The following is a 24079-nucleotide window of genomic DNA, read 5'->3' as shown; positions in this document are numbered from 1 at the left end:
TAAAAAGAAAAAATCAATTTGAACAATCTACTCAAACTCAGTTGCTTGTCTATCCTTCCTGAGTTTAAATGCAACTATTTCCTTATATGATAAATGAGGTATACACATCTCTTAATTAAGTAAAAAAGTGTTTCACCATGTTTGGTACTGGTTGCCAACACCTTGTAGGGCGTCAATTTCAAATCAAGATTTTCTTTCCGCAAAAGCTGAAATAGAAGCAAGATAGTATTACAGTATTAGACATAAATACATTTTTTTTCTATTTAAACATAGATCTTTTACAGTAAATTACTGACCTATAAGTATACAGTCATGCAAAATGGACGCTGCCCTAGATTTCCTGGTGAGAGGAGTGAAAGGGAAATTAAGTTCAATGAAAATCCTGGTAATGCTAAATGTAAATATTTTAGGACATCTGCAGTATGGTCTGTATACAAAAAACAGATAAAGAGGAAGGAAAAAGAAAACTGGAAATTTGAGGGAACTGAATCCTTTTGGAAATCCCCTCATTCATCTGGATGCCTTTTTCAAAAAAACAATACTTGACTAAATAAATAGATCAGATCAAGAAATTATCTACATATCTGACTAATTAAGTAGGAAGAATCACAGAGGTTTACAACATAGGCAAACTAATGTAAATTAATCATATTGCCCTACTTGTACCTTGTGGTTCTGCATTTCTGCCTGATTAGTCATATGAACTATAACTTAGTTCACAGTTATTTCACAAAAGAGATTTTGGGCATGGTTTTGCAGCTCTTTTTAAAAAAAGCCAAGTAATTTAAGAAGCTCCAAAATATATTTCCCATTTCTCATTTTATATGGTACTAAATCTAGCACCATCTATTGGCAATCAGCACACAACAGCAGGTTTTAAGTGTTTGCTACTTGCTAAGGTATTTTGTTAGAAGAGTACAGATCAAATTTCTCCATCTCTATAATGAATTAGAGTTCTGCATGTAAAAATTATTTTCAGAATCATTTGGTTATTCAGATTTAATTTTTATTTAATCTTTTAAAGATTCAATTCCAAATGAATAAAGATAATTCAACATTTTCAAGGACTTTTATAGGATAAGGTTTACAGCAGATCAGTGATGACGGTTTCATTAGGAAGTCCACAATAGAATGCACCATGGGAGATAAAGATCTCACTTAACTGTACAAGCATTGATTCCAGAAGCCTCTACTTTACAGAGTAATGATAGTTTTAGTCATCACAATGGGTCTAAGTCGAAAGAAATAGCAGGTAATTGCACTAATTTGAATTTACAGCAAAGTGGACCACTTATCAGTGTACAAGCATAATGTTAACAATTTAAAAATGGCTAAGTTAGTTGGGTAATGGTGATGCAGTTGCTAAAGCTGCTGCACAAATCTGGAGACATGGGCTCAATCCTGACCTCCGGTGATGTCTGTGTGGATTTTGTATGCTTTCTCTGTGAGTGTGTGGGTACTTTAGTATCCAAAGGTGTGGAAGTTGTTAGGTTATTTGATTGCTATAGGAGAATGGTAGAATCTGGGGAGGGTCGGGGGTGGAGATCAAGAAAATATGTGTATGAAGTAGAAGAGGAATGCTGTTAGTCTGTGAACCAGCAATGATTCCCAATAGTGCAATCCCTTATTAAGCAGAAATGGCTTCCTATGTCATACAAATATGGAAATAGGGGAAAACAGAGCTGCTATCCAATGGAAGGAGTTGCTGTGTTCAGCATACATGTCGATGAAATAATAAGGGAGACGAGTTTCTATTCTTTTCATATCTATCATTTGGTGTTTCTAATAGGTTCAAACAATACTGATAACTTAAGTTTTTCTCTAAACCTCAGCACATGCAACAATAATAAACCAATTATCAATATGTTATTGCAAGTCTCATTTTTTCTGTATCTTTTTAAATTAGATTACAGTTAGATTCAGTTTTAAATTAAGTTCAGTAATATTTCTGATCAGGGTGCGAATTTCCTTTGGTTATTTGCACTTCTATGTACCATACATTTGCTCTTAAATTACAACAATGAAAATCACAACTTTGAAGATTATAATTAACCAATAATGTTACATTTTTAAATAATAACATTGCCTACCTTGTCCATAAGTGAAATAATCTGCAGGATAAGTTGATCCTGACGGAGATCATCACCATGCTTGAATATGACAGGATATTTGCCTCCATCTTCAGTTTTAAATATCAACTTGGCTGGCATGAGTGCACTCTACAAGACAATATAAAAAAAAACTGCTTTTTTTTCAAGTAGTTAAGATTTTTAGTTAGACTTCTCTCTTCATAATATTGTTTTGGTATTGCTGCAAATGGAAAGCATTTAGTACTTCTAACAAAATTCCAAAAGAGTCGACATGGTGCTTAAAAAAAAACCCTAAGGAGACATTGTATTGCTGTGCGGTTACTCAATATTTTCTTCCATAAAACTGGAAGGTCATACTTTCACCAGATTACTACTCCTAAAACACTCTAAATGGGGTGGGGGGGGGCATTTCTCTTCTTCATATGATCAGAGGTCAGAATTTCAAGAATAAAGCAACCTATTTGTTATTCACCTTGTTAAATAATCACCAATGCAGTATGCATCAACTACAAAGTGCACTACAAGTTGTAAATAATGGCAAAGAAGTGGCATATGTACAGTGGCATGCAAAAGTTTGGGAACCCCGGTCAAAATTTCTGTTCGCAAACAGGAATTCTGCAGGTGCTGGAAATTCAAGCAACACACATCAAAGTTGCTGGTGAACGCAGCAGGCCAGGCAGCATCTGTAGGAAGAGGTGCAGTCGACGTTTCAGGCCGAGACCCTTCGACTAAGTTAGTCCTGACGAAGGGTCTCGGCCTGAAACGTCGACTGCACCTCTTCCTACAGATGCTGCCTGGCCTGCTGCGTTCACCAGCAACTTTGATGTGTGTTGCAAAAATTTCTGTTACTGTGAATAGTTAAGTGAGTAGAAGATGAACTGATCTCCAAAAGTCATAAAGTTAAAGATGAAACATTCTTTTCAACATTTTAAGCAAGATTAGTGTATTATTTTTGTTTTGTACAATTTTAGAGTGAAAAAAAATGAAAGGAGCACCATGCAAAAGTTTAGGCACCCCAAAAGATTTGATCTTTCAGATAACTTATACCAAGGTCTCAGACCTTAATTAGCTTGTTGGGGCTATGGCTTGTTCACAGTCATCGTTAGGAAAGGCCAGGTGATGCAAATTTCAAAGCTTTATAAATACCCTGACTCCTCAAACCTTGTCCCAACAATCAGCAGCCATGAGCTCCTCTAAGCAGCTGCCTAGCACTCTTAAAATTAAAATAAATGATGCCCACAAAGCAGGAGAAGGCTATAAGAAGATGGCAAAGCGTTTTCAGGTAGCTGTATCCTCAGTTTGTAACATAATTAAGAAATGGCAGTTAACAGGAACGGTGGAGGTCAAGTTGAGGTCTGGAAGACCAAGAAAACTTTCCAAGAGAACTGCTTGTAGGATTGCTAGAAAGGCAAATCAAAACCCTCGTTTGACTGCAAAAGACCTTCAGAAAGATTTAGCAGACTCTGGAGTGGTGGTGCACTGTTCTACTGTGCAGCGACACCTGCACAAATATGACCTTCATGGAAAAGTCATCAGAAGAAAACCTTTCCTGCCTCTTCACCACAAAATTTAGCATCAGAAGTTTGCAAAGAAACATCTAAACAAGCCTGATGCATTTTGGAAACAAGTCCTGTGGACTGATGAAGTTAAAATAGAACTTTTTGGCCGCAAAGAGCAAAGGTATGTTTGGAGAAAAAAGGGTGCAGAATTTCATGAAAAAGACACCTCTCCAACTGTTAAGCACGGGGGTGGATCAATCATGCTTTGGGCTTGTGTTGCAGCCAGTGACACGGGGAACATTTCACTGTTAGAGGGAAGAATGAATTCAATTAAATACCAGCAAATTCTGGAAGCAAATATCACACTGTCTGTTTAAAAAAAAGCTGATAATGAAAAAGAGGAATGGCTTCTGCAATAGGATAATGACCCTAAACACACCTCAAAATCCACAATGAACTACCTCAAGATGTGCAAGCTGAAGGTTTTGCCATGGCCCTCACAGTCCCCCGACCTAAACATCATCGAAAATCTGTGGATAGACCTCAGAAGTACTGACCATTGCAGGGTGCCCAAACTTTTGCTTCAGGCCCTTTTCCTTTTTTGTTATTTTGAAACTGTAAAAGATTGAAATAACACAGTAATCTTGCTTAAAATATTAAGGAAATGTGTCATCTTTAACCTTATGCCTTTTGGAAATCAGGTCATCTGTTACTTGCTTAGCTATTCACAGTAACAGAAATTTTGACCGGGGTGCCCAAACTTTTGCATGCTACTCTAGTTTAATCTGCATAAGTGTGAAGTGAGGTATTACACTTAGGAAGGTCAAATGCAAGAGGAAAGTGTAAGTAATGGCAGGACCCTTAGGAGCACTGAAGTACAGAGGAATCTTGAGGTGTAAATCGGTAGCTGTCTGAAAGTGGCAACACAACATGTAAAAGGTATGAATGGCATACTGGTTTTCAATAGTCAGGGCACTGAGTAAAAACAGATCTTTTGTTGAGCTTTTTTAGTGGGCTGTAATCAGTGGGGACCAATAAAAAGGAGGTATAAGCGGAGCAGTCATTGTGTGCAACAGGAATTCTGCAGATGCTGGAAATTCAAGCAACACACATCAAAGTTGCTGGTGAATGCTTCAAGCCAGGCAGCATCTCTAGGAAGAGGTACAGTCGATGTTTCACCCTCTCGGCCTGAAACGTCGACTGTACCTCTTCCTAGAGATGCTGCCTGGCCTGCTGCGTTCACCAGCAACTTTGATGTGTGTTGCAGTCATTGTGTGAGTGGGGCAGTGTTAGAGTGGTCTGGCTTCAGATCAATGGGCTTGGGCAAGCATAGGCACAGGTTCTAAGCAAGTTTCTAGTAAGTTAATTTTTTCTGTTGTACACATTTTTTCTGTTTTTCTGTTGTAAGGGAATTCTGGGAGACCTCCAGCCTCCTTGATAACTACATCTGCACAAAGTGTATCGAGCTGTAGTTCTTTATAGACTTCGTTATGGAACTGGAGCTGCACCTCAATGACCTTCAGCTCATATGGGAAAATGAGGAGGTGATAGATAAGAGCTACATTGAGGTAGTCACTCTGAAGTCACAGGAGGCAGATATTTGGGTGACTGTCAGGTGAGAGAAAGAGAATAGGCAGCCAATGCAGAGTACTCCTTTGATTGCTCCCCTCAATAATAATTATACCAGTTTGGATATTGTTGGGGGGGGAGGGGGTAATCTATCAAGGGGAAACTGCAGTGACCAGATCTCTGGCACCGAATCAGGCTCTGTGGCTTAGAAGGGAAGTGGGGAGAAGAGAAGTGCAGGAGTGAAAGTGGATTCCATAATCAGAAGAGTAGAAAGCAGATTCTGTGGATGTGAAAGGGGCATCCAGATATTATGTTTCCTCCCAGGTACCAGGTTCAGATCAGATCCATGGCATTCTAAAGGAGCAGGGTGAACAGTTGTAAGTTGTATTACATATTGGTATCAACAATATAGGTAGGAAAAGGGAGGAGGAGAACATAGGGAGTTAGGCAGACAGCTGAACAGCAGGACTCCAGAGTAGTATTCTCTGGATTACTGCCTATGCCATGTGCCAGTGAGGGTAAGAACAGGATGATTTGGTAGATGAATGCGTGGGTGAAGAATTGGTGCAGGGGGTAGTGTTTGAGACCTCTGAATCATTGGAATCCCTTCTGGGGAAGGCCTGACCTGCACAAAAAGGACAGGTTACACCTGAACCAGAGGGGAATCAGTATCCTTGTGGGCAGGTTTGCTAGAGCTGTTGGGGAGAGTTTAAACTAATTTAGCAGGAAGATGAGAACGAGTGATCAGGCTGAGGATGCAGCGGTTAGTATACAAATAGATGCAATGTGTAGTGAGACTGTGAGGAAGTACAGGCAGATGATAGGGTAAAATTGCAGTCAGTGGGATGAGTTAAGTGTAACAGGGGGCCAAAATCAAAAAGGGTTATGAATACAGGACTAAAGGTGTTAAATTTGAATGCATGCAGTATACGAAATAAGATAGATGATCTTGTAGAAATTAGAAGGTATAATGTGAGTGTCTCTGAGTTGTGGGTGAAGGAAGATCATAGCTGGGAGCTTAACGTCCAAGGATAAAGAATGTATCGAAAAGACAGATGGGCAGGAAGAGAAAGTAGGGTGGCTCTGTTGGTTAAAAAAAATTAATCAAATCTTTAGAAAGGAGGTGACATAGACATAGAATCCTTGTGGGTAGAGTTATGAAACTGCAAGGGTAAAAAGACCCTTATGGGAGCTATATACAGGCCTCTGAACAGTAGCTAGAATGTGGGCTACAAATTACAACAGGAGATAGAAAAGGCATGTAGAAAAGGCATGTAAAAAGGGCAATGTTGCAACAATCATGGGAGATTTCAATATGCAGGTAGACTGGGAAAATCAGGTTGGTGCTGGATCCCAAGAAAAGGAACTTGTAGAATGGCTTTTAAAGAGTAGCTTGTGGTTCAGCCCACGAGGGGAATGACAATTCTAGACTAGGCATTATGTAATAACCCAGATTTGATTAGGGAGCTTAAGGTAAAGGAAACCCTTAGGAGTGAGTAACGATAATATGATAAAATTCACCTGCAGTTTCAGAAGAAGTTAAGTTTGGATATATCAGTATTACAACGGAGTAAAAGGAATTACAGAGGTTTGAGAGGGGAACTGGCCAAAGTTGATTGGAAGAGGACGCTGGCAGGGATAATGGCAGAACAGTAATGGCTGGTGTTTCTGGGGCTATTCGGAAAATACAGGAAAGACACATCCCAAAGATAAAGTATTCTAAAGAGAGGATAAGGCAACTATGACTGACAAGGGAAATCAAAGGCAGCATAAAAGCTAGAGAGGGCACACAATGTAGCAAAAATTAGTGGGAAGATAGAGCACTGGGAAGTTTTTAAAAACCACCAGAAAGCAACTAAAAACCCATAGAGAAAAACGATGAAATATGAAGGTAAGTAAGCCAATAATATAAAACGGGATATCACGTTTTTTTGCCCAGATATATAAAGAGTAACGAGATGAGATTGGATATCCGACCACTAGAAAATGATGCTGCAGTTGTAGAAATGGGGGACATAGAAATAGTGGACAAATTTAATAAGTACTTTGCAACAGTCTTCATTGTGGAAGATGCGAGTGTATCGGGGGCAGACATGAATGTTGTTGCCATTGCTAAGGAGGTGCTTGGGAAGCTGAAATGTCTGAAGGTAGATAAATCACCTGGACTAGATGAACTACACCCCAGCGTTCTGAAGAGAAGTAGCTGAAGAAACTGGGAGGCATTAGAGCTTTCAAAAATCACTAGATTCTGGAATGGTCCTTAAGAAGGGAGGGAGGCAGCAGAAAGGAAATTATAAGCCAGTTAGCCAGAGTTCAGTGGTCAGAAAGATGTTGGAATCTATTATTAAGGATAAAGTTTCAGAGTACTTGGAGGCACATGGTAAAAAGGGCCAAAGTCAGCATGGTTTTCAAAAGAGGAAATTTTGCCTGATAAACCTGATGGAATTTTTTGAGAAAATAACAGGCTGGACAGATAAAGAAGAGTCAATGGTGTTATTTTTATTTGGACTTTTAGAAGTCCTTTGACAAGTTATGGAGGCTGCTCAACAAGGTAAGAGTCCTATGATATTTCAGGAAAAGTACTAGCATGGAGTGGTGTGCTGCAGAGGTTGCTGTTGGAACCACTTCTTTTCACATTATATGTTAAAGGAATTGATAGCTTTGTCGCTAAGTTGATGGACGATACAAATATAGGCAGAGGGGCAGGTAGTATTGAGGAAGAAGGGTGTCTGCAGAAGGACTTAGATTGGGAGAAATGGGCAAAGAAGTGGCAAATGGAACATAATGTACAGAAATGTGTAGTCATTCACTTTGGCTGAAAGAATAAGGATATGGACAATTTTCTAAAAGGGGAGAAATTTCAAAAATTAGAAGTGCAAAGGGATGGGATTCCTCGTGCAGGATTCATTGAAGGCTAACTTGCAGGATGAGTCAGTGGTAAGGAAGGCAAATGCAACGTTAGCTTTCATTTCAAAAGAACTAGCATACAAAAGCAAGGAATTAATAATGAGGTTTTATAAGGCATTGGTCAGACTGCACAGAGTATTGTGAGCAGTTTTGGGCCCCTTCTCTATGAAAAGATGTGCTGGCTTTGGAGAAGGTCCAGAGGAGGTTCAAATGAATTAAAGGGTTAACACGAGGAGCATTTGATGGCCCTGGGCCTGTAGTTGCTGGAGTTTATGAGAATGAGGCAGGATCTAATTGAAACCTACTGAATATTGAAAAGCCTGGATAGAGTGGATGAGGTGACGATGTTTTTGAAAGAGGGTGAGTCTGGGATCAAAGGGTACAGCCTCAGAATTAATAGATAATCATTTAGAACAGAGATGAGGAAAAAAATTCTTTAGCAAGAGGGTGGAGAATCTGTGGAATTCATTGCCAGATGGTTATGCAAGCCAAGCCACTGGGCATATTTAACCAGGGCTTCAATGATAATGGAGAGATTGCAGGAGAAAGTGGTTGAGAGGGATAATAAATCAACCATAATGGGATGGCAGAGCAGACTTGATGGGCCAAATAGCCTAATTCTGCTCTTATGGCCTTATGGTCAACAGTTGGGAAGCCATGGTCAAAGTCAAGTCAAGAATATTTATTATGAAAATGTATATATTCTTCTATTTACTTCCCTTAAACTCATTTTCTTGCAGGCGTTTATAAAACGAAAGAAATACAATAGAATTTTTGAAGAACGATAAACAAAGACTGGCAAACACAAATTGAGCAAATAATTAAAAAAAATACTGAGAACATCAGTTGCAGTTGTAAAGTCCTTGAAGTCTATAAGTTGTTGAATCAGTTCAACTGGTGCAGCTATATAAAAGCATTGAATTGTTAACATGCACACTTCTGGTCACTGCATTACAGGATGGATGTGGAGGCTTTGGAAAGGGTGCAGAACAGATTTACCAGGATGCTGCCTGGATTAGATAGCATTAACCATAAGGAGAGATTGGACAAACTCGGAATGCCTTTTTCTGGAGGATTGCTGGATTGATGTATATAAAATTATGTGAGGTACATATCGAGTAGGTAGACAGAGTCTTTCTTCCATGGCAGGAATCTCAAATATTTAAGGCCATAGATTTAAACTAAGACATGGAAAGTAGGAAGGAAATCAATGAAGCAAGCTTTATTCTTTTACATGGAAGTGGTAGGCACCTGGAATACACTGCTAAGAAAGATGGTGAAAGCAGATACAATAACAACACTTAAGTGGCGTTTAGATAGAGACATGACCATACAAGGAACATGTACTGGCAGATGTACAGTTTAAATTAGCATTGGTTGGCACAAACATGGTCCAAGGGGCCTTTCCTTTGCTGCAAAGATCCATGAGTATATTCTAAAATAGGAAATGTATTTTGGTCACAATCCTCACACCCACTTCTTGCCCCACAGAAACTGGAGAAGGTCAGCAGGCAAAGGGAACTCGTTTGAGTTTTACTCCAAGGTACACATTGAAATTCTATCATCATTTTGGCATTAAAACCCTACCAATCATTTTTTAAAAACATTAACCAAATATCCTAATTCAATGTCAACCTTCAAAAGGCAGGCTATCTACAAAACAGCCTACTGGATGACTAATTACAGGACAGGTAAGAATTGAGGAGTAATCAGAAGGCAAACAAATGGAAAGTGCTAGAACCATAAAAGTAAAGTAGAAATGCAAGAAAGGACAAGTCGGGTGGCAGTTGAAACATTAACTGTTTCCCTTTTCATAAATACTACCTAACCCACTGGGTATTTTCACCAATTTGTTGGATTCACTTGTAAGTTCCAAGGGCAGTAAGGAGCTTGGGCTCACCTTTATAAACAGAAAAGAAGTTTTATACAAACATCAGCCAGTCTACATTTGGTTTCCCTATGGGAGGTTGTTAGTAAAAACCTGCTTCAGCCAGAAGGAATATTTGGGTCTCTGTAATAGTGGGAAAAGGTCAGAAAAGCAGATGTTGCAAATGCTGTAGTTGTGTGAAAAGGGGAGATGGAAGACTACATCAGGAACTCAGAGTAATAGTCTTTTTGGAATGGTGTAAAAGGGAGTAGAGAGGAAGATAAGTCTGGTGATGGCAACACTGCCAGAAATTAGTGTTAAACAACTCAATGCAGAGGAAGGTGGGCAGGCAAGAAAGGATAAGAGGATCTCTATGGGAAAGAGACGACGAGAATTTAACTGCAGAAAATGGAAAAGTTTGTGTTTAAGAGCCCAGTAAACTAAAGATGGGTAAGACATTATTAGGAAAAAAAGGATGGTATTCTGGAAGCACAAGTGTAGATATTCAGAGATTAAGTAGAAGAAGGTTTTGTAAAGATACTTATGGTTGTCAGTAGGCTCAATGATCTGTCCTCTGAGATAAATAAGAAATTCAACAATCAGAAGGAAACAGTCAGGCATGGACCATAGGAAAGTGAAAGCAGGGTAGAAATAATGAGCAAAGACAATGAGACTTTCAAATTCTACATTAGATCATGAAGCAATCCGATATTGCCGAAAGTACAGTAAATGAGCAAGGAAATCTTATAGAGTATTCCACTTGTGTCACAAAGAGAAGCACAGATTGAATCCATGCAGTTACTCCCTTGACTTGGAGATGGTGGTGGAGTTATGATAATATGAAGAACCAAGTTAAGGAGGAGAAAGGGAGTTCGTTTGCGCCCCTGTTCAAAGGAAAATCAACGGACCTTCAGGCCAAGTTGGTGAGGGAAGAAGTGTAGATAAATTGGCATCCATGATGAAAATAAACTGATTGGGACCTGAAAACTGTCTACGTAGTGGTGAGTACCATAGAAGCAAGTTAAAGGACACTAGAAAAGGGTAGAGTTAAGTTAGCAACTAAGTTACAGAAAACAAGATAAAAACAATGGCTATTCCAGGTCATTCATTTTTATGGATCTTGGTGGAGGAAGAATTGATCTGTGCATAGCTGGGGGTAAAGAAAGCTACTGGCTATGTAAGGAAGCATCTTATAAGGAGTTTTTTTTTAAATTTTTCACATCAGTGAGTAGAAGGCAACTGTCTGATGTTTGAAGTAGAATTATAATCTAAAAGGAGGTAAGAGAGTGCGACATTCAATTTCTGTGGGGTAGAGGAAATTCTGCCAAACAACATCAGGCTTGATAAAAACATTGACCTGGTAGCCACTTCCAGCAAATACAACATATTCTATCATTTACTTTCTTTGTCCTCTTAGTTTTCTTTCATCTGCTTCTCTTCACATCTCTTCCAGAAAGATCATTTGATATTAACACATCTTCACCACTCTTCCAGCCACACTATCATCATTTAAGTAATAATCTCACTTTGCCTTTACCGTCATAAATATTTAATTTCTTCTCTCCATTCTTCCATTTTACTCACTCCCCCTCCCCCCCCATCTTTTCAAGCACATTTGATTTCTAATTTTTCTTAGTTCTGACAAAAGGGCATTCAATCAGGAATAACACATACAAAATGCTGGAACTACGCAGGCAGGCAGCATCTATCGAAAGGAATAAAAAGTTGACGTTTCAGGCCAAGACCCATCATCAGGATGGTAATAAAGTGGGAAGAAACCAGGATAAGGTGGGGGGGGAAGGAAGGAGTACTAGCTAGAAGGTGATAGGTCAATCCAGGTGAGGGGGAGGGGGAAGGAATGAGAAGCTGAGAGGTGACAGATGGAAGAGGTAAAGGGCTGAAGAAGAAGGAATGTGATGCGAGGAAAGTGGAGCATGGGAGAAAGGCAAGAAGGAGGGCACGACAGAGAGGTGATAGGCAGGTGAGGAGAAAAGAGAGGTAAGAAGGGAGCCAGAGTGGGGAATGGAAGAAAGTTAAACATCCACAGCCTTTTGATATAAATTGTGGCTCATCAGCCTTTTAACTTACGCAAAATTTGTAATTCGTGGTTACATCCTCAAGGTGTCAACCAGACTGAATGCTATTCATCTTGCTAAGATACAGAGTTGGACAAAAGTCCGAAAATAAATATATTTAAAGTACAACTCGCTTTCTGAAGCGAAAATCATTAGTTACTCTATAAAAAAAATGTATAGTTCTCTAATGCACTATATGGCTATTAGATATTCGTCAGTTTGATAGATGTCTACCACAGTTTCGACACATTTATATTGTAGATAAATGATTACCTATTCATATATTTTTAAACCTTCCAAGCATACTGAAATGAACTGCTGTTTTTTTTTACCATAATTGCATCCATTATAGAATAACAGACAGTAAGGTATGCATATCTAGCTGTCAGTTCACTGAAAATCTACATGCCAAACCATCTTAGTGAAACTAGAACACATTAGGACAGCTGCCTATAACTGAAAACATGATTGCCTGAGTTTTATAATATTCATATCATTTTAAAAAAAAAACCCTTATTGCCTCACCATTCAAGTGACTATTATCCTCCAAACCTGCAACCCAAGATATGTGCTCTTCTAATTGTCCTTCAAAATCGCTCAACTTTAGTTACTCCAATATTGGCTTTGGTCATTTCTGGAAATATGAAACCATACAACCATAAGATGCATGAGGAAAATTAGGCCATTTGGCCTATCGAGTTTGCTCCATCATTTCATCATGGCTGACCTCCAGTTTTCCTCTCAGACCCAATCTCCTGCCTTCTCCCTTCATGCCCTGACCAATCAAGAATCTATCAACCTCTGCCTTAAATATACATAAAGACTTAGCCTCCATAGCTGCCTGTGGCAAAGAATTTCACAAATTCACCAGTCTCTAGCTAAAGAAATTCCTCCTCATCTCTATTCTGAGGCCATGTCCTCTGGTCTTAGACTCTCCCATCATAGGCAAGATTCTCTCCAGATCTAGGGCCTTTCACATTTCAATAGATTCCAATGAGGTCATCCCTTACTCTTCTGAATTCCAGTGAATACAGGCCCAGAGTCATCAAACGCTCTTCATATGACAAGCCATCCAATCCTGGAATCATTTTTGGGAATGTCCTTTGAACCGTCTCCTGCTTCAGCACATCCTTTCTTGGATAAGGGGCCCAAAACTGCTCACAATACTCCAAGTGAGGCCTCACCAGTGCTTTATAAAGTCTCAACATTGCATCCTTGCTTTTATATTCTAGTCCTCTTGAAATGAATGCTAACATTGCATTTGCCTTCCTCACCACAGACTCAACCTGCAAATTAACCTTTAGGGAATCCTGCACAAGGACTCCCAAGTCCCTTTGCGCCTTAGTTTTTTGTATTTTCTCTCCATTAGAAAATAGTTAATCCTTTCATTTCTTCTACACTTCCCAACACTGTATTCCATCTGCCATTTATTTGTCCATTCTCCTAACATGTCAAAGTTCTTCTGTAACCTCTCTACTTCCTTAAAACTACCTGCTCCACCACCTATCTTCAAATCGTCTGCAAACTCTGCAACAAAGCCATCAATTCCATCATCCAAATCATTGATGTACAATGTAAAAAGAATCTGTTCCAACACAGACCCCCCCCCGTGGAATATCACTAGTCTCCAGCACCATACCAGAAAAGACCCCCTTTATTCCCACTCTTTGCCTCCTGCCAATTAGCCAATGCTTTATCCTTGCTAGAATCTTTGCTGTAACACAACAGACTGGTTAAACGGACTCAAGTGTGGCACCTTGTCAAAGGCCTTCTGAAAATCCAAGCACACAACATCAACTATTTCTCCTTTGTCTATCCTGCTTGTTATTTCTTCAAAGAATTCCACCCAGATTTGTCAGGCAAGATTTTGCTCTGAAGAAACCATGCTTATTATGGCCTATTTTTTCATATGCCTCTAAGTACCCTGAAACCTCATCCTTAATAATCAACTCCTACATCTTCTCAACCAGAGGTCCGACTAATTGGTCTATAGTTTCCTTTCTTCTGCCTATCTCCTTTCTTGAAGAGTGACATTTGCAATTTTCCAGTTTTCCAGAACCATTCCAGAATCTACTGATCCTTGAAAGAACAGTACTAATGCCTCTACAATCTCTTCAGCCACCTCCTTCAGACCTCTGGGGTGTATACCATCTGGTCCAGGTGACTTACCTACCTTCTGACCTTTCAGTTTCCCAAGAACCTTCTCCCTAGTAATGGTAACTTCACAAACTCATGCCCCGACACTTGGAAATTCCACCATATTGCTAGTGTCTTCTACGGTGAAGACTGATGCAAAATACATATTCAGTTTATCCACAATTTCTTTGTCCCTCATTCTCAAATCTCTTTTACACTGTATGTATCTGAAGTAACTTTTGGTATCCTCTTTAATATTATTGGCAAGCTTACTTTCATACTCCATCTTTACCTTATTAATGATGTTTTAGTTGCCTTCAGTTGGTTTTTAAAAGTTTCCCACTTCTCTAACTTCCTACTAGTTTTTGCTCTATTACATGCCCTTCCTTTGGCTTTTTATGTTGGCTTTGAATTACCTTGTTAACTACGGTTATGTCATCTTGCCCTTAGAATACTTCCTCCTCTTTGGGATATACATTTCCTGTGCTTTCCAAATTGCTTCCAGAAATTCCAGCTACACTGCCATCATCCCTGCCAGTGTTGTTTTCCAGTTAATTCTGGTCAACTCCTCTCTCATGACTCTGTAATTCCCTTTACTCCACTGTAATACTGATGCATCTGACTTTAGCTTCTCCTTCAACAAATTTCAAAGTGAATTCAATCATATTATAATCACACGCCCATAAGGGTTCCTTTATCTTAAGCTCCCTAATCAATTCCGGTTTATTGCACAACACCCAATCCAGAATAGCTGATCCAATGGTAGAGTCAACCACGAGCTGCTCGAAAAAGCCATCTCGTAGACACTCTAGAAATTCCCCCTCCTGGAATCCTGCACCAGGATATACTCAGGACATGAACACTACACTTACTGGAAGCTGTTCTTGGAACATGGATGATGATTATGGTTTTGGACATTTGAAAATTGAATAGATTCCTGATCCACCCTGTTAATTTTTACTTTCTTTCCAAAGATCTTACCCGTAGAGTGCCTGATTAGGTGCCGATGTTAGGTGCATTGGAAGAGCGATGTTTGATAAAGCAAAGGTTGAGAATAAAGAAAAACATAGAAGCTGGGATTTTGATATAATAATAAAAGCTGTTCAGGTTTACCATTTTTTTCTGTTTTATACAATTAGTTGCATGTGCCTTAAGATACTCCTACTCTTTCAGGCTCAAACAATAGTGTGGGTAAGGTTTGACCTCAGTGATTCAGATTTTTTCCATGTTTTGTCTGCCACAATTGTAAAGGCCAATGAAACCAGAATGCCAATAATTAAAAGTAGAAATTTAATTTCATACAAAATAGTACAATTTTTTAAAGAAAAGATTTTATTATTATTGTACACACAATAAAGCATTACCCATATTTACCTTAAACAGAGTTGCCTTTTCTGGGATGATACCTCTGATTTTAACTTGTGGCTCTAAAGGTAAAGGTATCGGTTCAATTTCTGATAAATTCACTTTTTCATTGTCTGCTAACAAAGTTTGCAGCCTTTCAATCTAGAAAGAAAAAAAAGAGTATAACATTTAATGTAGGCGATAAGAATATAGCATTATCAGCAAGTAGCATAAAATGATTGGGAAAGAAGATAGGCAGAAGAAAGGATTATCTTGTCATTATCCTCTGAAGTCTCTGGGGCCTTGCAATACCCATAACAACTTTCACGCTTCTCTAATTTACACCATAGAAATAGTTAATTGACTGAATCACATCTCAACTACCAAGGTCACTGAAGATGCTGTACAAATTTTATTCCCTAAGAAAGAGAAATTCATCTGTACAATACAGACAATGTGAGAACACTGTCACACCCAACCATCCTGGCACAGCCACAGGACTGCTGTCCTCCAATGATCTATCCTTAATCCTTTTTTTTACAAGCTAAGCTAACAAAATTGTCTATTTTTAATACAGTAATATGACTCAAAGCAGCATAAAACAGCAGTCCACATCAATTTTCATGTCTATAGCATTGACATCCAGTTTCACCAACAGCTCTCTTGTGGCTCCTACAAAAAAAAATGCTCAAATGCAGTCTAGCTTTATATAAATTTTCTCTAACTGCTGGGAAGATGAAAACTTATTATATTCAATCCCTACTACAAATTCCATCGCATTCCATCGCTTTCCATGGCAACCATCTGAAAATGAACTGGAATTTGATAAGAAGGGTATTCGTATTCTACATATTTGTGCTTTGCTTTTCAGTCATTTTCAGCCATTTTCAGCCCTGGAATGTTGCCCAAACATCACTTCACCTCAGTCCAGCTGCAGTGAAATTCTCATCTAGCCCTGCATCACTTTTAAACCTAACTATTCAAATGAACTCGCAGCTAATGCCTCCATAAATTTAAGATTAACCCCATTGTTCCAGGCCTACCATGTATGATCCATTCAGCCACCACTCCTGAAGCTGTCAATCTGCTACCTCCAGGCTGGGCAATACCTTCACTTTTGTTATCTAATCCTTTGATGTCTTTGACCCATTGTTACCTAATCTACCTTTGCCAATCTCTCCATCCCTTCATGACCTCTAATTGCCACCAGTTCTGGCATTTTGTCCATCCTCTATCTAGTCTCTTAAGTAGCTTCAAATAATAATATATATTATTTATTTTTTGCACAATTTTTAATCTATTCAATATATGCATAGTGTAATTATTTATTATTATTTTCTTCTTCTATATTATGTACTGCATTGAACTGCTGCTGCTGCTAAGTTAACAAATTTCATGGCACATGCCGGAGATAATAAACCTGATTCTGATTCCGATCATTCCATCCCTAGTTTCTGGGATTTCTCCTTCAAACCACTTTCTTTCTTTGTTCTTTAAGACAACCAATACAACCAACATCTTTTGATTCAACTTTTGCCCATTTGTTTTATTGCAGTTTGTGAAATTAAACCAGGGCAGGTTATACACAGTGAATGGCAACCTGAGGAAAAAAGAACATTACACTACAGTACAGGTCCTTTGGCCCACGATATTGTGCTGACTCATAAAATACATACTCCTCAATCAATCCATCTATTCCTTCCTACATTGCCCATAGTCCTCCATTTTTCTTACATCATGTGCCTATCTAAGAGTCTTGTATGTTCCTATTGTATCAGCTTCTACCAGCTGCCCTGCAGTGTGCTCCAGGCACCCACCGCTCTCCTTTGTTTTCAACCTAATTTTGACATCTTCTCTGAACTTTCCTCCATGTACCTTAAATGGGAGTGCTATAGAACAGAGACTGAGGGGTACAAGAACATTATTCACTGAAAATGGCAACACAGCTCGACAAGCTGGTGAGGGAAGTATACGGCATGTTTTGTTTTCATCAGAAGAGGCAATGAGCATGAGTTAGGGTGTTATGTTACAATTGCACAAAACAATGGCGAGGTTCCACCTGGAATATTGTAGAAAAGAAATAAATAAGGTAGCGATGGTACAGAAATGTTTTGTAAGGACAGTGCTCAGACTGGAGGACTTGAGTTACAAGGAGAGTCTGGATAGGCTGGAACTATTTTCTCTGGAATAAAGGTGGCTGAGGGAAGACCTTCTAGAGGTGCAAAATTAAGCTAGAAGGTCACAGTCTTTCTGCAAGGGTAGGGCAATTTAAACCTATACAATATAGAGGAAAAGATTTAAAGAGACACAAAAGGAGTGCTTTTCTACAGAGTGAGCTGCCAGAGAAAACAGCAGATGTGGCTACCATTACTAAGGTTTAAATGCTGGTACCATTTAAAGACATGGATAGGAACAATTTAAAAGTATATGAGCCAAAAGCAAGCAAATGGTACCAGCAGAGCAAGGCACCTTGATCAGCATAGATGAGTTGGGTTGAAGGATTGGTTTCCGTGCCGGATATTCTATTACCTGCTTTTAAATTTTGTTTGATATCACTGCTGTGAAATACATGATCACTTTTTGTTGCATTAACAGTTGTTAAATAAAACTGAACTTCTTACAACTCTTGCCACATGATACTGTATAACTTAATTCTGAATGCCAAATTAAAAGAAAATACATTTAATATTATAAATGTTGAATTCTAAGAACTGCACAAAATAATTGTTAAATACTCCAAACATTTTCATTAAATCTATTCTGGGTTAGGAAATGTACCAATATCTGTCTGTCTAGGTACCATATCCGATGTGGACTTTGGTGACCATGGTTTTCCATATAGATCTATCCTTCATTTTTTGGATGACTTCCATTTCCTCGATGTGTAGCCACCTCGCTAGGCTTTTGATGTACATAAGCCAAGGTCTTCCTCTAGGTTTACTCCCTCAATCTTTCCAGAGAGCATGAGTTTTTCTAGTTCATCTTTCCGCATGATGTGTCCCAGGATTCTGAGTTGTCTTTCCCTTATTGTTGGTATGAGTGATCAAACTGCTTGGGCTCTTCTGAGAACTTCTTCATTTGATGAGTGTGTGGTCCATGATATTTTTAACATTCTACTGTAGAACCATAATTCAGCTGCTTCTAGTCTCTTTTCCATTGCTGGAGAAATGGTCCAGCATTCACTTCCATAAGTCAGGATAGAATAAATGTAGCACTGCAGTATTCTGTTTTTAGTGTATGTGCTCATCTTTCTGTCTGTTAATATGGTCTTCATTTTTTGGAAAGCTTCTTTCGCCATTGCTATTCTGTATTTGATATCTGTGTCGCACCTGCCATTACTTGTTATTATGCTGCCAAGATATTTGAATTTGTTGACTTGTTTGATGTTTGTATTTCCGATCTTGATCACACGTTGTAGAATGTTTGTCTTTCTGGAGATGACCATGCTTTCTGTCTTCTTGGTGTTGATTGAGAGGCCTCTGCGATTACTTTCTGCTGCCACTATAGTGAGTAGTTCTTGAAGTTTTACTTCTGAGTCATCTATTAGTATGATGTCATCAGCACATGTGATGTTATTTATACAGGTTCCCCCCGCCATCCAAAGGTAGAGCGTTCCTATGAAACGGTTTGTAAGCCAGAATGTCGTAAAGCAAAGAAGCAAATACCATTTATTTATATGGGAAAATTTTGTGAGCGTTAGCAGACCCAAAAATAACCTACCAAATCATGCCAAATAACACATAAAACCTAAAATAACAGTAACGTATAGTAAAAGCAAGAATGATATGATAAATACACAGCCTATATAAATTAGAAATACTTCTCTACAACGATTGCCTGCACTGTTCTCCGTAGCGAAAATCTCACGCAAGCGCTCTCGGCAGAAACACGGCGCAAGTGCTCTCCAGTAACCTTTAGGCTATGAAGCTACCAAATCATACCAAATAACACTTAAAAATACACAGCCAATATAAAGTAGAAATAATGTATGTACAGTGTACTATCACTTACTGGAATTGGGACAGCACCGAGCACACTGATGATGGTGTGTTAAGCTGAGTCGTCGCAGGCTGGGTGGTGCAGTGGCCCCCACCCTCCGGGCCGCCGACCGATACCGATCCACGAAGAATGCAGCGGTAGCCGGGAGGCACCCAGAACATCTTTAAGAAAAAAGCTGAAATAAACATGCTAATTAATTAGGTGCCACCCGGCACATAATTTTCGGCAGATGCAGCCTCTGATCTGGGCCGATATTTATGTGCCTGGCAGCACCTAATTAATTAGCATGTTTATTTTGGCTTTTTTCTTAAAGATGTGCTGTGTGCCTCCCGGCTACTACTGCATTCTCCGCGAATCGGTATCTGTCCATGGTCTGGGGGTTGGCATGGTGGGACACTGGGGTGTCATCTTGTCATTTGTTTCCATTAGGGCATCTTCTCCTATGACATCCCATTCCCATACTGACATGTCTATCCACGGCCTCCTCTACTGTAAAGATGAAGCCACACTCAGGTTGGAGGCACAACACCTTATATTCCGTCTGGGTAGCCTCCAACCTGATGGCATGAACATCGACTTCTCTAACTTCCGCTAAGGTCCCACCTCCCCCTCGTACCCCATCTGTTACTTATTTTTATGCACACATTCTTTCTCTCACTCTCCTTTTTCTCCCTCTGTCCCTCTGAATATACCTCTTGCCCATCCTCTAGGTCCCCCCCCCTTGTCTTTCTTCCCAGACCTCCTGTCCCATGATCCTCTCGTATCCCCTTTTGTCTATCACCTGTCCAGCTCTTGGCTCTATCCCTCCCCCTCCTGTCTTCTCCTATCATTTTGGATCTCCCCCTCCCCCTCCAACTTTCAAATCCCTTACTCACTCTTCCTTCAGTTAGTCCTGACGAAGGGTCTCGGCCTGAAACGTCGACTGCACCTCTTCCTACAGATGCTGCCTGGCCTGCTGCGTTCACCAGCAACTTTGATGTGTGTTGCTTGAATTTCCAGCATCTGCAGAATTCCTGTTGTTCTCCTATGACTGCCCACCTCGATGTCGAAGGTCGAGGTTCGTTGTCTGTTGTGGCTGATATGGAAGACTTGCTTGACTTTTGAGCCTCGCGCATTTTTCTATCATACAGTTCTTTGTAAGCACTCAAACCATCCTGCAAATATGCCATAAACCGATGTACCCTTTCAAAATTAAAGTCGTACTTTATCATTACTCATTCGGTTTTGATTGTTATCCTTTCCTCTTCCAACTGCATCAGCTCTTCACCTATCTATCATGGGATGCCAAAACCCCTTCAACATCATCTTTGTCAACTTCCACAAGCCAAACTCACTTTGTCCTTAATTTGTTCACAATGATCGAAACACTTAATTATGCCTAGTTTTACGCTAAGTATAACACTCTTACGAGCTCTTTTAGGCTTTTCCGATACCTTAGAACTCATCTTGCAAACGGCTGCTCACAGGCATATGTTTAAGCAATGCTGGCGAGAATGCCGTTCCGAATCCGGGGGAGAGCGGCTGCTCAGGGAGCACGGCGCACTTTTTTATCGTGCGCTGATTTTTTTTCCGCCCGCTGCCTTTTTTCGTAGCAGTGAAAACACCTTCTGTTAGCGAAAACAGGGAACTAACGTAGGTCTTTTGTAACAGTGAGGTTTCGTTAGGCGAACATTCGAAAAGCGGGGGACACCTGTACTGTGGCCTCCAATTGTGAATCCTTTGATGTCTTTGATACTTCTCAAGATATTTTCACTATACAGGTTGAATAAGTCTGGTGAAAAGACACAACCTTGCCTGACTCCTCTCATGATATTCACATACTTACTCACTTCCCCTTCTATTCTGATGGATGTTGTCTGGTCCCAGTATAAGTTTCTTAAGAAACGTATATTTTTCCCATCAATGTCAAGATTGTGAAGCATTTCCAGAAGATCTTGCTGTCTGACAGTGTCAAAAGCTTTTGTATAGTCAATGAAACATAGGTAGATGTCTTTTTGTAACTGGATGGCTCGTTCACAGATCATCCATAGCATGAAAATTGCATGTCCGGTTCCAGTGTTTTCCACAAAGCCGCATTGTTCTTTACTGATTTCTGGTTTTATACAGCGTCTTGCTCTCATCATGATTACTCTGAGAATAATTTTTGCCACGTGGCTCATCAGACTTATTGTATGATGTAACTCACATCCTTTGGAAGTGTGATGAACACTGATTTATTTAGATCATCAGGTATCTCCCCATGATCATAGATTTCATTTGCTACTTCTGTTATTTTCTCTATCCCAAAATCTTCTAAGGCCAGTATCATTTCAACAGCAATGTTGTCTGGACCAGTTGCTCTGTTATGCTTTGTTTTATTTATGGCTGCTTGAATTTCTGATTTTAGAATGCTAGATCCCTCAAGATTCTTCTTTATGTTTGGTTTTCCTCCTCTTTGGTCTTCAAAAAGTTCTTTTATATATTCTGTCCATCTGTTTAGGATTTCCTCTTTGTTCGTAATTAATGTACCAATGTAGGCTATATTTTAACAAAACAAAACATATCCAAATCCCTTTAAATATAAAATTTTGTCATGAGATATTTTTTGCATGAAACTGGTCCTTTTCAGGAATAAATAACACTGAACTCCTTCACATCTTTACATTCCCAAAATTAAATCTGCATATACAAAAACTTATTTGCTCTACTGGTTACTTAGTTGTAAGGAGTAATTTAAAATATGAAGATTATCTATCTATTCACACTTACCTTTTTCTTCCGATTCCCACTTTCCCGTTGCACAGCTTTCATAAGGTGCACCAACCGATCCACAAACGTTTGTTGAGCAGCTAAGAGGGAGCGCATGACTCTCACATTCTTATCACCCTAAAAAGACGCAAAAAAAAACATTCTGAACAAGTCCCTTATGACACTCCAAGTGAAAATTAATTCTGTTTAATAATTGACCTAAAACAATTTTATCGTCAAAGACTTTTATATGACAGCAGAGAAATCCAGAAAGCTAATATTTATAATTCCCTGTTGAACCATACTTAACCTTTGAATGTTTTTTGCATATACTTATAAAACTTTCACTTATTACACAAGGTAAAATTTATGGCAGTTTAAATTTCTATTAAGCTGAAATAAGATGATTTGTCTTGTAACGAGTACTGATTTGTAAAAGCATAGCCAATCAGCATACAGTGGATTCCAGTTAATTAGGACACATTTTTGGCTCAATCAAGTGCCTGCCCCAATTAGCCAAACTTTCATGGAAATAGTTTAAAAAGTACAAAAAGGACAAACTACCATTTAACTGAAAAACAAATTATTATTTAAATGAAATACAGAACAAATTACAACACTACCAATACTTCTACAATATGACAAAACTGTGAATTAGTTCTTAATAATTATCGTTGGAAAAATTTGTCCAGTGTACGCTGACATGTTCTTTTGATTAACTATAAATAAACAAAATGAGCACAGTGCTTTTTGAATAGGTGTCCATCACCCCAAATGGATAACACAAGCATAAGCAACTGACTGTTAAAAAACTGTTTGCTCTAAGCACAGTGTAGTGTCTAACAGCCCACAAGAGCATGCAACTGACATTAGTTAGAAATTGTTCAGCAACAGTCTTTTGTCCCAATTAAGCAGCATAGAATCCTAAATAAACACGGTGAATCCTGGCTATTTTCTTGATTAGTTTTTGTTCTTTAAGTGTTGTACCGAATATGCGGCTGTCCCAATTAACTGTGATCCACTCTATTTGTAGTTATCAAGAGAAGGATCAACTGGAACAGTGGTTTCATTATTTCAGATTTTCCATATCTGCAACTCATCACAAAAATAGTGGCAAAATAATGTCTGTAAATCTATAGTCCCAATCAGAAAAGGTATGCTCTAAAATTTAATGGGTTTTCTGGTTCCATAGGACCAAAATTAGGCCATTCAGCCCATCGCATCTGCTCCGTCATTTCATCATGGCTGAACCCGGATCCCAAATCCCATACAACCTTAAACAACTGCACTCTCACCATATCCCCCGGTGCCCCGACCAATAAGGAATCTATCAACTTCTGCTTTGAATGTACCCACGGACTTGGCCTCCACTGCAATCTGTGACAGAGCATTCCACAGATTCACTATTCTCTGGCTAAAAAAAATTCCTCCTTACCTCTGTTCTAAAAGGTCACCCCTCAATTTTGAGGCTGTGCCCTCCAGTTCTGGATACCCTCACCAGAGGAAACATCTTCTCCACATCCACCTTATCTACTCATGTCAGCATTTGGTAGGTTTCACTGAAATCCCTACGCATTCTTCTAAATTTCAGTGAGTACAGGCTGAAAGCTGCAAAATACTTCTTGTATGTTAACCCCTTCATTCCTGGAATAATCCTCCTGAACCTCCTGTGGGCTCACTCCAATGACAACACATCCTTTCTGAGATAAGAGGCCCAAAACAGTTGACAATACTCTAAGTGCGGCCTGGCTAGTGTCTTATAAAGCTTCAGTTTTATCTCCTTGTTTATATATTCTATTCTCCTTGAAATAAATGCAAACATTGTATTTGCCTTCTTAACCACAGACTCAACCTGTGAATTAACCT

General features: G+C 39.2%; 1 protein-coding gene across 1 annotated transcript in view; it reads right to left on the bottom strand.

Annotated features, from left to right (window-relative positions):
* pik3c3 (phosphatidylinositol 3-kinase, catalytic subunit type 3) overlaps positions 1 to 24079 on the bottom strand; it is a 147722-nt gene that overhangs the window by 47193 nt on the left and 76450 nt on the right. The window contains exons 15-18 of the mRNA XM_063042847.1: positions 22235 to 22351; positions 15518 to 15649; positions 2091 to 2219; positions 137 to 206 (exon numbers count right to left, since the gene is read on the bottom strand). Coding sequence (XP_062898917.1) covers positions 137 to 206; positions 2091 to 2219; positions 15518 to 15649; positions 22235 to 22351 — 448 coding nt within the window. The remainder of the gene's footprint in view (positions 1 to 136; positions 207 to 2090; positions 2220 to 15517; positions 15650 to 22234; positions 22352 to 24079) is intronic.

The sequence above is a fragment of the Mobula hypostoma genome, chromosome 3 (genome assembly GCF_963921235.1).
Source record: "Mobula hypostoma chromosome 3, sMobHyp1.1, whole genome shotgun sequence".
Classification (NCBI taxonomy): domain Eukaryota; kingdom Metazoa; phylum Chordata; class Chondrichthyes; order Myliobatiformes; family Myliobatidae; genus Mobula; species Mobula hypostoma.
Note: the sequence above shows the minus strand (reverse complement) of the source record. Positions and strands in the feature narration are given on the sequence as shown.